This window comes from Bradysia coprophila, unplaced genomic scaffold, assembly GCF_014529535.1.
Source record: "Bradysia coprophila strain Holo2 unplaced genomic scaffold, BU_Bcop_v1 contig_250, whole genome shotgun sequence".
NCBI classification, from domain to species: domain Eukaryota; kingdom Metazoa; phylum Arthropoda; class Insecta; order Diptera; family Sciaridae; genus Bradysia; species Bradysia coprophila.
This window is the reverse complement of record NW_023503512.1, coordinates 443,928-461,108: the sequence shown is the minus strand read 5'-3', so window position 1 is coordinate 461,108 and position 17,181 is coordinate 443,928. Positions and strand designations below refer to the sequence as shown.

General features: G+C 38.5%; 2 protein-coding genes across 2 annotated transcripts; both read left to right on the top strand.

Annotated features, from left to right (window-relative positions):
- The first annotated feature begins 500 nt into the window (after positions 1–500).
- Positions 501–2,749, top strand: LOC119078369 (prostatic acid phosphatase-like). The gene is made up of 6 exons (XM_037185874.1): positions 501–605; positions 670–735; positions 795–1,048; positions 1,304–1,395; positions 1,468–1,606; positions 2,326–2,749. Exons 1-6 carry the CDS (start codon positions 584–586, stop codon positions 2,593–2,595), a joined length of 843 nt encoding a protein of 280 aa, XP_037041769.1. The 5' UTR covers positions 501–583; the 3' UTR covers positions 2,596–2,749.
- An 8,721-nt stretch (positions 2,750–11,470) lies between these two features.
- Positions 11,471–14,864, top strand: LOC119078385 (uncharacterized protein K02A2.6-like). Its single transcript, XM_037185886.1, has 2 exons — positions 11,471–13,502; positions 14,056–14,864. The coding sequence occupies exons 1-2, from the start codon at positions 11,531–11,533 to the stop codon at positions 14,862–14,864; spliced, it is 2,781 nt and encodes a 926-aa protein (XP_037041781.1). The 5' UTR covers positions 11,471–11,530.
- The last annotated feature ends 2,317 nt before the right edge of the window (positions 14,865–17,181 follow it).

The following is a 17,181-nucleotide window of genomic DNA, read 5'->3' as shown; positions in this document are numbered from 1 at the left end:
GTATTCACGACACTTCTCAATAAGCGTTCTCATCACCTGCAAATGGTCGTTTGTGCTGAAACCAGATCTGAAAGCAGCTTGTTCAACAGGTTGGTAGAAGTCGAACTTGTTGGTGTTCCTCTTCGTAATGATTTTCATAAACAACTTGTAGAGTGTTGACAATAGGCTTATGGGTCGGTAATTTTCCAGCTTTTTTATGTCTCCTTTTTTATGCAGCAATGTAATTACCGCATTTTCCCAGGCTTCTGGTACTTCTTCCCATTGGAGACATTGATTGAACAAAGCCGTGATTGCCTTTAATAAGGAGTCTCCACCTAGTTTAATGGCTTCCACTGGAACACCATCTTCTCCGGGAGACTTTTTGTTTTTCATCTCGGCTACTGCGGCCTTGACTTCATCAACAGTTATGTCTGGCATATCCTCCGATCCCACGTTTCTTATTATTGGTCTATCTTCGGTTTCTTCCGTTGGACTCTGTCTTGCCGAAGAAAACAAATTCTCACAATTTCGGTTGACATCAACTGTAATTTTCTCTATCAATTCATTGTCGTTTTAAATTGTACAGGATGTTGATCGTGTTTTGATGTCTGCACTAGCAAATTTGGGTAAATTATTTTGTTCATTATCTCAACTTCAAGATATTTGAAATTCGATTTATGTGTTGAATAGCTGGCCTCTATCCACCGACAGGCTATCAAATCTGGAATTTTATGATCCTTTGGCAGCCAGTTCCTGGTACTTAACGATTACTTAATGAGTAAAATGCATTTTCAAAAATATCCTCTGAATTGCAGTACATACTCAACCTCGTGACGAAGATTATCTTTTAGCTGCTAACAGACGATGCGATCGTTTTGATTATTTTATGCTTCAGTTTATGAACACTTCCGCCTACACCGATTTATTTACAAAATACAGATCACTGATTAATTACGTAGAAATAAATAGTGGGACAAAGATACGCACAATAACTGATATAAACGATATATATGACACACTATTCGTTGAACGATTAAAAGGTTTTCGTCTACCAGACTGGGCAGAAAAGGTAGAGAAAAGCAATACTTTGTCGTAGTGGTGAGCTGGCGACCCGGAGTTTCGGGCTGTACGGTGCCTGTCCGATAGTACTCCGTTCAAAGAAAGGCTGAAATAATGCGAGCAGAAATTTTTTTGTTGTGTCGGTGAAAAAATTGGGCGTCGGACTTGGCAGGCACAAAGATTAGGTTCGTCTGCTCACCTCTACGATGTTGTATCAAAACAATGTGTGGTTATTGTCAATGAATTTATCTAAATATTTCAAAAGGTTATGGTTCCTGGCGGAGACTTTGAATATCTTGCATTTAATTGGTTAGCAATCTTCACACAAATGACCGAACAGAAAAGATTGAAATCGGGGTAATTATCGAACAAATGTTTTCATTTGTTTTTGATTGAGTATTTATTGACGCAATGAACAACTCGTTTCAGATGGCTTTTAAAAGAAATTCTAGACCATTGTACCAGTAAAATTCGATCAACATTATCGCCAAATCGATCAATTTTTATGTATTTCGGTCATGACATTACCTTAGGAAACATGTTGAACAGTCTGGGACTATTTCAGCCGGTAAACTTAGCTTACTTAACTTACTCAGTTGTGAATAATCTTTCTATTTTTGTATGTGATAAAAGTTAGGCCAAAATTCCAGAGAGCAAGGAAACAATAATCTGCCCCTCACCCCTCAAGAGTTCATTTTATACTCTCATCGTTTACTCTAAATTTTTGTCGTTCATTATATATTCTCAGAGTTCTGCTGGTGAATGAATTACACTCTGCTGGTTATCTTGAATTTCGGTCGCGACCAAAATCGAGTTCAACACGACAAACTGATAATTCAAATGTTATCGTTTTTGGATGTAAGTATGGATTTGAGTAGTTGATTACTTGTAATCGTTTGAGAAACCTATCGATACATCCAACTTCATACATTTTCAGTTGACCTAACACCTTTCATATCAATCTGATAAAGCTGATAGCCAAAATCACTAACAAGTACTTAAGTAAGTATTACTTACATCCAATAACGATAACATTTGAATTATCAGTTTGTCGTGTTGAACTCGATTGTGGTCGCGACTAAAATTCAAGATAACCAGCAGATTGTGATTCATTCACCAGTAGAACTCTGAGAATATAGAATGAACGACACAAATTTAGAGTAAACGATGAGAGTATAGAATGAACAGATAAAAATGAACTCTTAAGGGGCAGATTATTGTCTTGTTGCTCTCTGGAATTTTGGTTTTACACATATTAATTGTTGTAACTATTTTCTCTCGTTTCAGTTACATGTTCCACCCTATGCAAGTTGCCTGTTATTTGAGTTGTACGAAGGCAATGGACATCCTTATTTACAACTCTTCTACCGGAGATATTTGAATGACAATAATCCTCAGCCATTATTCATTCCCGACTGTGGACTAAAATGTCCGCTATCTTCTTGGTATGAAAAGTATAAAGATATTTTGCCCACGCAAAGTTTTCCAGACGAATGCCGATTACGACCAGGCGAAACATTGCCGCCTGACGGTAATCCAGAAAACAATTCGTTATGAGTTAAGTAATTGTTGGAGGTTTTTCGGTCATTAGCGGCAACCAATAAAAAACTCTTCATGAATACTTCTTTGCCATATATCGAGCTTGGTATGTGCTCATCATCAGGCTCTCAGGATTGTACAGAAATATACGAAAACTTTAACTCTTATCTAAGGTCAGGAAAAATCACTTTTGTTTACCTTCTGTTGTGCATGCTTTGACAATCAGTCAGTTATTTCCTTGACTGAAAGTCATGGGTCTTAAGCTCTTATGGAAGAAAGAGTTATTTACGTCACAAGGACATTTCATTCTCGTGTGAAAGTTAAGAAATGTCAATTTTGAGGGGCGAAAGTTTACTTTCGCAAGACAAAATTGAAAATTGACATTTATACTCTCGGCTTTCGTATGAAGCCTGAAATGGTTATTTGGATCACAAGGAACGAAAGTAAAAAAATTCAACCGTGTGCGAAGTTTGCAGCCCGTGGCCGGAGGAATCCCCACACAAAAATCTCAGCCATTTTGTGAGTAATATCTATTTACCTTTTCTAAGAGGCTTATGTCTTCTATGACTTTCTTCTTCTTTATCAAGCGTTCAAAGTATCAAAAATATGGGGCCATGAAATTGTCGACAACAATGATTATCATTGGAAACAAAATTATCGATGAAGGTTTTTTGGCAAATTTTTCGTTTGAAGGTCGGGGTGACAATGTGTGTTTCAAAAAGTTCGTAAATGTCGTCAATCTCATATGCCTGTCCACAATGGATGCATATAATAACTTCAATGAGGCCCACACAACGCTGGAGGAGGTGGAAAAGCACTTTCAAAAAAATTACATTCGGTTGGCCAATCAGCGCCACCAAAGAATGCAAAAAAAAAAATAATTTTTTCCCGTTTGCTTTTTTGTTTTCTTCTTCATTATATTTAATTGCTTTTAGATGGATCTCCATAGACTACAAAAAATTTCCCAAGAAATGTTGAATAGGCCGGAAAATGATTCTAAATGGGTCCCTGACAGGGCCGTAGCTAGAAGATATTGCTTCCAGGGTACAGTGATGTATACATGCCCAAAAACACATTTTCTGAAATAAATAGTAAGGGGTAGCACTTGGAAGTTGAAAGTTATTAAATAAAAAACACCTTCCTAACTGTTAGAAAAATATCGTCTGGATTTTCAAGCATTCCCACTTTTTATTTTAGGAAATGTCTTTTATGTACTGTAGTGCGAATATATTCATTTTGCTACATCAACTTTGGTAGGACAAAAGCCATCATTCGAAAGTATTATTTTATAGAGGATGAAACGTCGATGTTGACTTATTCCTAGAAGCAGTATCGTTCTTTGTGGAAGGATCTTCATATTTTTCTTACAATGGTGAATTTTACAGACAAATCAAGGGTCTAGGGATGAAAATTCGTTATTGCAAATATTGGCAGAAATTACCACAAGCTATTACATTATGGAAGCTGTATCAAAATTCGGAAGCGACAAGATCAGTTTTATTTACAAGTACGTTGATGATATTCTTGCAGCCGTAGACGTTGAACAGCTGAACAGCTGAAATGGAAAGTGAAAATGAATCACTAGAGGTAAACTACCTGAATTTAACTATCGGTCGATATCAAGGAGACGATAATATTGTACATCCGAAAAATGTGAAAGAAAATGTGGTTCAAGAGTTTAGTGGAGGTCCAAACTGATTTTTTCGTGCATTTGATGATAAAGGCGTGAAAATTGCACCATCGATACAGATTGAAATTCTGAGCATTTTCGGATAGGGACCCCAAAACTTCCGCTCCATATGCTCCCCTGACCTCCCTTCAAAGTTTTCGATGTAGAGGTAACTTTGATGAATTTCTGTGAAGTGAATATTGAAGTCACATATGCCATATGGGACTCAAATGAAAGCTGGAAGGTTCAACGTTTTTTTTAGTGTAAAAAAATTTCTCAAATTTTCCCTTCTATCCACAGTTTTTCCGATTTTCCGAAAAATTTAAATTTAAATTTAAGGTTAAAGTTAAAAGATTTTAAAAATTTGTTCTAAAAGTTATTTTTTTCTTGATTTTATTGTTTACTATTGAAATTCCAGAATTTTTCCCATACAAACCATATTTCCATTTTCGCACATGGAACAACCATGTTCAATTTTCATAAAAAATTTGGACCCTTTTGCATGGCAATTTTTTTCCGCCAAATTTTTTTCTTCGATTTTTAATCTGATATTTGGTGAGTTTGCTTAGAATGATCTAAAAACAAAAAAAAACAATTTTTCGATTTAAAAAAAATGTTTAGACCTCGAAATCTGCTAAAATACACAAATTTCCCACAGTTGGCGAACTTTGCCCAGCACTACAACACACACGTAATATAATAATTATAATAATATAGTAATTATAATGGACTCAGAACTCAGCCATAAAAAAATTACTTGTATCGCAAAGCTGTGACCCTCAGCTTTCAAATGATACCAAACACTCCACCTTTTGATAAAAAAAAATATGACCTATGATGTGAGATATGTGGTGCGACCCTATTTCAAGCAAATTTCGAAATATTTGGGAGGAAAGTGAAAAAGGCAAAACAAAGCAAATTATGACTATTTCAGTGGAAGATGTAAATAACGCCAAATGATTTCCATCAAATATGTTCCCTTCTCACTCATTTCCGTTCCTCCCAGGAGGAGCTACAACTAATTTTCAACCATTAGGTCTGGAATGGGTAAAAAATTGGTTCCTTTCTACATCATTATTGCGTCTGGGACAAGAGACAAAGGACTGCAACAGGTAAGACTTTAAACTCTTTTTTGTTAGTGCACGCGCGGAGTGTTCCGTACGCTGGTGAGATTGACAAGATTGACTGATGAAGGGCACAAATTTAAAACGAAGTGACTAATCGCACCCGGTGCCATTAGCAACGGCCAATTTAAAATTTTTAGTTGATTTTAAAACGTAGACAAGTGTGTAATTTCAAACAAATCATGCCTGCACGTTAGTAAGCAGGCGTGACGCAAGTCCACACTACAAAAAATAAAAATAAAAATTTTAGGGACTAAGGAACATATATACAGCCACTTTTTGACTTTTCTCCCTTGGCTTGCACGACTCTTAAAGTATTATAATCGTATTCTGGGCGTCAATACGAGTTCAACGAGCTATCGCACGTCTCATAAGGTTCAAAATTGGCCGAGATATTGCATTTCAGAGTCTAGATTTTTCTATGGGAAAGGTCATATTTGACCCATTCTGAAATGATGAGTTTTACCAACCTTTGCTTGTTTGTTTGTTTGCTTGCTTGTGGAATCTATCTCGAGAGCGGCGCCGACGATTTTGCTGAAATTTTGGGAGTAGTTTCTGGGCATGATTCTAAGACTTTTGGCAAAAAAAAATTTGGGTCGACATGATCTCGTTTAGGAGCTAGGGCTTTCGGAAGTTCCCATACAAGCCCCATATATTAAAATGTAAAATTAACGTTTTATATGTGTGTGTAAGTATTTGTCAGAAATTAGACATTTTTATATGAAAAACGCGTGCGTAACGGGTGGAGGGGGTCAGAAATTAACCGTCCACCGCGTGCGTAATTTGTGAATGGCCCCTAAGATGGCTTCAAACGTTACGACTGTGATAATAATTTTGTGTATTGTAACTTTACCCTATTTCCCTTGACTAAATTGTAAAATGTTGTACGATTTCGAGAACTAATAAAACCATACGCTAATAATAACTAGGCCCCATCTTTTGGATGGGTCAGATCCCTTGACTGACTGACTACTTTTCTCAAGAAGATTTTTGTTATCCGAGCAAAAAAAAAATCACTCTAAAAGTATATAAAAGTATACCAGGGTATGCGTACCCTACTTTCGATACACAACACGTATATGAGAAATTCCAGCACTTGATCATATACTGGCTCATACGTATTTTCATTACTTAAGAGGCATCGATGATTTGCTGAAAAGTATACATTTGGGTGATTTTTAAATACTGTCTTTTGGTGATATATTTCCACCAAAATTATCATTTTTCAAGTATGTACGACCGCAATAACGACCACGAATGTGTTAGCTTTCAACATAAAATAGATTTGGTTGTAGCAGTTTGACCAACCCTGAGAAAACTGAGCATTTTATGAAAATTTCGGTACACTGGTCACTTTTTTCAGAACTGGTCAAGTGACTATACAACCAAATCTACTTTCTGTTGAAAGCTAATACATTCGTGGTCGTGTGTTTTGAAAAAAGGATTCTGATGAAAAGATACCATCAAAAAGGCAGCACGAGATACAGACCCTGGAAAGAGGCGAATTTCTTGCTTACATATTGAATAAAAATGAAACTCGTGTGATTACGGCCCTCGCTTCGCTCTGGCCGCAAAGTTCACACTCGTCCAAACTTTAATTTTTTTCTTATCATCGATATAAAGATATTACACACACAAAATTTTGGAATTAATCCTAGAATATTACTCCAGTATATTCCATTAACGAGCTTAACCCAAAAATGTCTTTCTTAGTGGGATAATTGTCTTTTGTGGACCATTAAGAATTACTCAACTAATAACACGATAAAAATTCTTTTAGGAATATCTCTGAGATCCCCCGACCGTCATAGCCCAACTTTGAACTTATCATCGGGAATGGAATTCCCCGTCGAATAAAAAAAGTTTTTGAAATCCGTTGAGGATTACGTCAAATTTAGCCTCAGCAATTTAATTCCCCGTCGATTAAAAAAAAGTTTTTGGAAATTCGTCGAAAACTACTCGAGTTATCGTGGAATCAAGCGACCAGACAAAAATTCTCTTGAGAATATCTCTAAGATCACCCGTCCGTTATAACCCATCTTCGAACTTAACCTGAGGAATTTAATTCCCCGTCAAATAAAAAAAGTTTTTGGAAATCCGTCGAAAACTACTCGAGTTATCGTGGAATCAAGGGACGAGACAAAAATTCTTTTGGGAATATCTCTAAGAACACCCGACCGTAATAGCCCATCTTCGAACTTAACCTGAGGAATTTAATTCCCCGTCGATTAAAAAAAAGTTTTTGAAAATCCGTTGAAAATTACTCAAGTTATCGTGTTATCAACGAATCATCAAAGCGTGACAAACATTTAAGGTTTTTGGTCATACATTCATGCATTTTCAATCATAGTAGTGATCATTGTGTGACAAACATTTTAGGGTGTTTATCATCCGTAAGACCCATGACTTTCAGTCAAGGGAATAATAAAGCAGACCCCTCTTGGAAAATCTGTTCTACTGCTTGGTTGCAGATGCTATGGTCGCTGTCATGGTTGGTTAATTAGGCTCAGCTTTTGACAATTGTTTTACGCTGTTCGAAATAGACGTGTGCGCCGCCGATGCCGCCGCCGACCATTTTTCGTCGGCGTGGTACAAGTTCAAGAAGCTCCAATTTTACCACATAGCAAGTTTTGGTCTAAGTCTTGTTACTGCTGTGTATCAACTATTAGAGTACTAGTTTCGAAAACTTAATTACATAAATCCAGATAATTATTGTTTGCATTTAGAGTTGAGCCCGGAATCACCGGTGAATGAGTACTATACTCTACCTCTGAAGTAGATATAATTACTCCAGACATTATAAACAAGGAAGTCATACCCGTTACTAATTTTGTAGGAAAGTTAAGGTACATATTAAATTTAGTATTTAATAGGGCGTCTGTAATTGATGGAATTCGAAGCAGACGGTAAGGGCACAGTGTTTGCCTATGTTCATAGATGACGAATCCGCAATAAAAATTTTAGCCGTCTGTCCGTCCGTCTGTCACGTCGATATCTTGAGTAAATCAAATCCGATTTCAATTTTTTTTTTCCCTGAAAGATAGTCAAAATAGTGAGGCTAGGTTCGAAGATGGGCGATTTTGGGTCGACCCCTCCCGAGCTGGGGCCCCATAAGTGATTTAACGTTTTAAAGGCTACACTTGTAAGTGATACGTCAAATAAAAGGTATTTGCAATACCGATCGACGAAAGAAAAGTTTATGGAAATTGGATGACCGACTCGTGAGTTAGACCCCTTGGTGTGAACTAGGTACAGGGCGGCAAGCCGTTTTTGCTTGTAGGCTGGCCAAATTTGAACAGATTTAGACAGATTTTGCTTTATTAGATAGGTATTGACCGTACCAATTTTTTTGTTTGAAAGATACTAACGAATGTAAAGCAGCCGTACTTTTCCACCTCCTAACAAAATGGCCGTCGGCCGCCATTTTGGATTTTTGTAAAAACAATATAAATCGATGAATATGATAATTACAAAGTCACTGATCAGTGAGAAGTGTAGTTTGTGTTACATTTGAAAGGAACGTCGTACGGGGCTTCGTAATTGCGCTATATGCTCAATTTTTAAGACGTACACATTTCATAAGAATTTTACTTTACCGACGTTTACGGCCGCAGTAGACCTACGGTAAGAGTAGGGCGACGGACGAACTAGGGTCACATGCGCAATGGATGTACGGGTTTGTACGGGGCTCAGTCGCAGCAAACGCTCCGACTGTTCTGACGGCTCGTTTGTCTTGACCAGTTGGTAGGTTGTAGCACTAGCCGAAGGCAAGGGTGTGTAATTTATGTGTAATACCAAACCCAAAATTGTTTCCAAGCATCGTTGATGTTGAAGTCTTGCATATGGATGATTGGATCACTCCATATCGGAGTACGCGATGTAAGCCTTTCCGTTGGAGGATTTTCGAGCTCGTCGGCGATCAACAGTCTGCAGTTTCGTGTTGTATACAAACATCTGTTCCACTCGTTACGCGCTGCAACCAGTCGTCTCAGATAAGGTGGTGCGATGTTCGAAAGTACATGCAGCCACGGAATCGGTATTGCATCTACTGCGCCTGTGATCGTTCGCATGGCAATGTACAATTACGTGCCAACTTTGTCCACGTGACTACTTCGGTACCAAACGGGTGAACAGTATTCAGCAACGGAATACACAAGAGAAAGAACTGCAGTTCTCATTGTATTGTCATTAGCACCCCAATCTGTTCCGACTAACTTTTGCACCAAATTGTTTCTCGACTTTAGCTTTCTTTGCTTTTAACGCCGGGCCAAATGTCAGGGAACGGTCTAACGGAAGACCAAGGTAAGTCGTGTGCTGTTAAATGGAATTTCTTCTCCTTCTAGCTGAATGTTGAGCTTTCGGGCAGCCATTCGATTATCCAGATGAAATATTGACACTTCTGATTTTTTGTCATTCATACACAGGCACCATTTTCGATAGTATTGCTTCATCTTTTTCATGTCTCGTTCCAAAATTTTTTCGATCGTTTCAAAATGAACCGTTTAAGTTGCTAAGCCTAGGTCATCATAGTATAAAAATTGAAGAAAGTCCAACCTGTTGCATTCACCAATACATTGACATCGATCGAACGGTCGCATCATATCGCTCAGGTTTTATGTAATGAAATTAGTCTTTCGATCGATCACACGAAATACACATCAGTGTAAGCACATGTAAATTATTTATCAATTTGGAATAAAATGAATTGAGTTTAAATGTTGGTTTTCGTCAATAAGAACACAACATAATATGGCGACGAGGATTTAAAAGAACAATTTTAATCTAATTTGACAATTTTTGGCCGAATCGAATTATCAGTTTTTCAAGGTCGTGTGTGTAAAAGTTTTTGGTTGCCGGTGTAATTATGGCAGAAACCGAGCTCTTGACTTTTCTAAAGAAACAAAGTGACGCATATGAGGCACTGCTTGCTAAATTCAACGAGGAAAAGGAAAATAAGCCGGAAAACGACATGCAAAGATTGAAGGATTCAGTTGCAAAATCAATTACCGAATTTGTGTATGATCCACAAAATGGAGTCATTTTCAACAAGTGGTACGCTCGTTATGAGGACACGTTTTCAATTGATGGTGAAAAGTTGGACGATGCAGCAAAAGTTCGCATATTATTACGTAAGTTGGATTCCAGTTCACATTCGAAATACATCGACTACATTCTACCAAAAAAACCAAGCGAAGTTACTTTCGAGGAGACAATTAAAACTCTCAAGGTTATGTTCGGTGAACCGGATTCTTTGTTCAGCATACGTTATAACTGTTTGAAGCTGATGAAGAAGCAGAGTGATGATTACATAACGTTTGCGAGCGTGGTGAACAAGGACTGTGAACGATTTAAATTCAACGATTTGACACTGGACCAATTTAAATGTCTCATTTTCATCTGTGGTCTACAAGCATCCGACAAGGACATCCGCACAAGGCTGCTGACGAAACTGGAATCTATGGCTGACATCACTTTACCCAAGCTAACGGCTGAATGCAAGAGGTTATTAGATCTAAAATCCGATTCTGATCTAATTACGCCGAAATCGTCAACCTCATTGGTACCGCAAGTCTCGAAAATTTCAAAAAAATCGAATCAATCAAAACCATCAGTCCAGCCTAACACGAACGCACACAATTCGGACAAAAACAAACCACCGAAACGACCATGCTGGCTATGTGGAGATATACATTGGGTCAAAGATTGCCCATATGTTAAACGCACCTGCAAAGACTGTGGAAAGATTGGTCATAAAGAAGGATTTTGTGGCTACGATCGATCAAAGCAAGCTAAGTTGAATCCAAATCCAAAAAAGGCAACGTACAGGTCTCATGGATTATTCGCAACATCGAAAAAGGAAATTGCATCACGACGAAAGTTTATTTGCATCAAAATCAACAATCGTCAAGTCAAACTCCAAGTTGACACAGCATCGGACATCACTGTCATTTCCATGGAGTTATACGATTTTTTGGGACGACCATCATCAGTTCAATGCACAGAATTGGCGAATTCTGCATCGGGTCATCGAATGTCATTAAAATTCGAATTTGACTGCCAGATAATTGCAAATGGTATGGAGGCTCCGGTCACAGTTTATGTATCGGACACACCCAATCTAAATCTATTCGGTCTTGATTGCTTACATCTATTCGGATTAATGGACGTACCATTGAACGCAGTGTGTGCTCGAATCCAACAACGTCCGGAGGACAACAATCAACAGAAACTCATCGAGAGTTTACAACAAAAATTTTCTTCAGTCTTCAACTCTTCTGTGGGAACATGTACCAAAACGAAGGCAGTATTGAGATTGAAACCAGATGCAAAATCAGTTTTTCGACCGAGCCGACCAGTTCCATATGCTGCATTACCAATTGTCGAGGCAGAATTGGAACGACTCACAAGTGAAGGTGTTTTGTCACCAGTGACATACTCAGAATGGGCTACACCGATTGTTACCGCGAAGAAACCGAACGGGTCAATTCGTATGTGTGCAGATTTTTCCACTGGTCTCAATGAAGCTTTGGAGAATTTCGAGTATCCGCTACCTACAGCAGATTCAATTTTTGCTACGCTAAACGGAGGTAAATATTTCTCTAAAATTGATCTTGCTGACGCATATTTTCAAGTCTTAGTCGATGACGGCTCCAAGAAATATTTGACAATCAACACACACAAAGGATTGTTCCAATACAATCGATTACCTTTTGGAATCAAAATCGCATCAGCAATGTTCCAACAAATCGTTGATGCTATGATCGCCGGGCTGAAACGTACAGGCGGTTTCATGGATGACGTTTTGGTCAACGGACGTACCATCGAAGAACATAATCAAAATTTGCTCGCTCTTTTCGAGCGAATCGAGGAGTGGGGCTTTCATGTTCGTTTGGAAAAATGCAAATTTTTGATGACTGAGGTGCACTATTTGGGATTCATCATTGACGAATTTGGTCGACGACCCGATAAATCAAAAATTGAAGCAATTTGCAACATGCCAGAGCCACATGACGTTTCAACAGTTCGTTCATTTCTGGGAATGCTAAATTACTACGCGCAATTTGTCAAAGAAATGCGAGATTTACGTTACCCATTGGATCAATTGGTGTGCAAGGGCGCAAAATTTGTGTGGACGGACGAATGTAGAAAATCATTCCAACGCGCAAAAGAAATTCTTCAATCCGATCTACTTCTAACGCACTACGATCCCAACATCGATTTAATTGTGGCAGCAGACGCTTCGCTACATGGCATTGGTGCCGTTATTTTACATCGTTTTCCGGATGGAACGCAAAAAGCCATCGAACACGCTTCCAGAACACTCACACCAGCTGAAAAGAATTACGGTCAAATCGAGAAGGAGGCATTGTCATTGATTTTTGCGGCAAAAAAGTTCCACAAAATGATTTGGGGTAGAACATTCACTCTTCAGACGGATCATCAACCGCTTCTTGCAATTTTTGGTTCGAAGAAAGGAATTCCTGTACACACATCAAGCAGACTTCAGCGTTGGGCACTGACATTGATGCCGTACAATTTCAACATCCAATTTATCAACACAGACAAATTTGGTCATGCAGACGTTTTATCGCGCTTGATTGAAAGTCAAAAATCATGCGATGAGACGATGGTTATCGCTTCTGTTCACGTCATGGAACAGGAAATCGAAAGAATTTTGGTCGACGCAATTAGAATGTTACCAGTAACCGCAGAAATGGTTCAGAAATGTTCACAAGAGGACGTGGTACTTTCCAATGTTATGAAATACCTGCAAACTTCTTGGCCGACCCACATCGAAAACGAAGAGGAGAAAATTCTCTATAACCGACGAGAATCTTTGGCGGAAATAAATGGTTGCCTACTGTTCAATGACCGGGTAATCGTTCCTTCATTATTACGTACTAAAGTTCTCAATCATCTTCATGTAGCACATCCTGGAATCGTACGCATGAAAGCATTGGCTCGCAGTTATGTCTATTGGCCAAACATAGACAAAGACGTAACCGACTGTGTCCAAAAATGTTCCAGGTGTGCATCTGCAGCTCGTGCTCCTGTCAAAAGTGAATTGCATTCGTGGCCGAAAGCGAAACAGGTTTGGTCTCGCATTCACATCGACTACAAAGTAACTCAAAGTAATGAGCGAAAGCGATCAGTTTTGTGTGATATCACCGTACTTTTTCTTGAACTGATCTCGGTTTGCCGAGGTGTGATTTGAACTTTTGATGTTGTTTTTTCTCACAGCAAATTTATTTGCTGTTTGTGATATGTTACCTGTGTTTATTTTATTTTATTGTCGTATTAAGCTTAAATTATCTACTTTGTTTAGACGAATTTGACACCAAATGATTTGATCTTGAATTAAGACGAATGAGTTGGACTATTTTATTTGAAGGAAAATTTAGACGATTTTTGTTGAATGTTTTTAAGACGAATTCGTTGTTAAATAGTGCTCCACTCAGAAATTAACCGGAGCGATAAGGATTCTTTCTTTTTTTTGAATAAAGAGTTATTTATATAAAAAAAACTATGCAGGTCCGTTTCAAGGACACAATTTTTTGGTGATTGTGGATTCATTTTCCAAGTGGCCGGAAATTTTTGTCATGACAAGCACAACCAGCGCTGCAACGATTGCAAAAATTCGTGAAGTCATGGGGCGTTTTGGTTCAGTGAACATAATTGTTTCAGATAATGGTGCACAATTTACTTCACACGAATTCGACGAATTTTGCAATTCCGAAGGAATTTGTCACATTCCGACTCCATCAGTTCATCCACAATCGAATGGACAAGCAGAACGATTCGTGGACACATTCAAACGCGCTCTAACAAAAGCAAAAGGGGAAGAAAGTGTGGCGAACGTTCTTCAACGATTTTTGCAACGTTATCGTATCACACCGAATGCACAGTTACCGAACAACTGTACTCCAGCTGAAATCATGTTGGGCCGTAAAATGAACTCATCGCTCGATTTAATCAAACCGAAAGAGAAAATCGAACTTCTACGTGACACGAAAATGGAAATGGATTTCAATGTGAAGCACGGAGCCAAAGAAAGGATTTTCGAACCAAAACAACGAGTTTTTGTACGAGATTTTCGTGGAGGAAAAACAATTTGGTCACCGGCTGAAATAATCGAACGTATTGGATCAGTCATTTACACAGTTGGCTGCGATGGAATAATTTGGCGTCGACACGCAAATCAAATTCGAGTTCGATACAGCGATGACGTTGGTGATTCAGATCCGACTTTGAGTTTACTGTTGGACACTTTTGACATCATGGATCAACCAGTTCAATTACCGAATGATGAAAATCCATTGCCAGAAAATGATCACAGCAATCAACCGAATTCACCTGAAATCACTGCATCTGCCGATAACGTGAACAATATTCCTCCGAATCCAAACATTGGTGGCCGACCTCAACGTAATCGTAAACCTCCGGTACGCACTAATTTCTCAAAGACAATTGGTGGTAGATATGAAGATTCTTAAAAGCCGAGTTGTTTTACTTAGTGGGGGAGGTGTTGCATTCACCAATACATTGACATCGATCGAACGGTCGCATCATATCGCTCAGGTTTTATGTAATGAAATTAGTCTTTCGATCGATCACACGAAATACACATCAGTGTAAGCACATGTAAATTATTTATCAATTTGGAATAAAATGAATTGAGTTTAAATGTTGGTTTTCGTCAATAAGAACACAACACAACCTACTCCTATTCTTATTCCTATTCTTACTAGGAATTGCGATGTAAAATTTCCAGAGAAAACCAATTCGCCATACTGTATCATAGGCCGATGATAAGTCGATCAGCGCCAAGCCATAATGATGCGGATGCCATTGTAATGACAAAGCCAGTTAGCAACAGCCGTTGGCTTTTTAAGTAAATAAACATATAAATAAAATTATTTTCTTTTAAAATTTTAAATATTAACAAAGCACCTAGCAGGTTTAGAGAAAAACATTGCTAACGTTGACCCGTACGAAACACCTATTCGTATCAAAAGCCTTTAATGTGGAACTCTTTATTTCTCTTCCTTCATTTCCTTCTCTACTGAAAAGCTATTCGCCCTTTAAAATCACTTACATTATCCACTCTTTGCCTTGTTATCATATACAAATAAATTGCCGGAGACAATATCGACAGCCCCGTACGAAGTCAACTTTCATAAATTCCTATTTAAACAGCTGTACACCGCCAAAGACTGTCCCAAGCCAGTTTGAAAAAGAGTGGAGGGAATGAAGTTTAACGAGGACGTAGCAGTAGATAAGATAGGATTAGATAGATCAATCTTAAGGTTGAATGAATCGTGAGCTGGAAGCCGAAAGAATTGGGGTTAAGGGACCAACGTTGAGGTGAAACAACACGATCAGGAAGCCAAAGGATAGATCGATCCCAGAATTCTTATTAGCTACTAGGTTAAGCTTTTAAAGGACGAATAACCTTTTGCTCAGATAGGTTCAAAAGAATGGGCAAAGCTTTATGGAAAAGAATGTTCAAAAAGAGTAACACTACCCCGTCGGGCACTGTGCACTTTGATAGGCACGGTGGTCCCGGAACGTGCAGAAATGTGCGGGTCAGAGCTCGAGGATTACCGGGGGCGAGCAAAGTAAAGCTTTCATACTCACCAACCCGCAGTAGCAAGCGTGGTGTTTTAATGCTAAAAACCTTCAAACGAAGCCATAACGAATTATACATTGCCACATATAATGCCAGAACATTGTCGTCAAGACAAAAAATGCAAGAAATGGAAGAAGAGCTAGAAAAGATAAAATGGGATGTTGTGGGAGTGAGCGAAGTGAGAAAACCTGGAGAGGAATGCCTGAAATTACAATCAGGGCATACATTCTTCTACCGAGGAAGTGACAGTCAGATGCTGATGCACGGTGTCGGATTGTTCATAAACAAGCGGTGGTCGGATCGCATAATTCACACGAAAAGCATATCCGATCGAGTGATATACGTAAGCCTGAAGATAAATAACAGATACAGTGTCAAATTAATTCAGGTTTACGCACCCACGTCCACCCATGATGACGAAGAAGTAGAAAGATTCTATGAAGATGTCGAGAAAGCTCTGGACGAAAACCCTTCACATTACCAATATCTAATCGGTGATTTCAATGCGAAGCTGGGAAAACGAGAAGAAGACTCCGAAGTTTCTGTTGGTAGTTTTAGCAACGACCAAAGAAATGAGCGTGGAAATACTTTACTCAACTTCTTACAGCAACACAATTTGTACGCAATGAATTCATTTTTTGCAGGAAAGCCTCAACGGAAATGGACTTGGGCTAGTGCAGATGGTGTAACGAAAAATGAGATCGATTACATCATAACTGGCTGTAAGTCAACCGTTAAGAACGTTACGGTCCTAAACAATTTTTCAACCGGTAGTGATCACCGAATGGTTCGTGCAAGAGTCACGTTAAATACCAGATTTCAAAGATCACAACTAGTTCAGAAAAGTGAAAGGATTGACGTACAACGGCTTTACACACAAAATGAAGAATTTGCTACGAAAATGACTGCCGAATTAGATAACGTCAACAATCAATGTGAAACATTGGACGAATTGAATACCAAAATCGTCGATACAATAATGGGTTTCATGAAATCGAAATGCAAATCCGTCCAAGGGAAAGAATCAAAACTCAGCAGAGAAACATTAGACCTGATCGCAAGCAGAGCAGAGTTGGTAAAAAACGGAGGACGAGATTCGGTGGAATACCGGAACCTGTCTAAAAGTATCAACAAAGCAAGGAGATCAGATGAAAGAAAATATAATGTCCAATTGGCTCAAA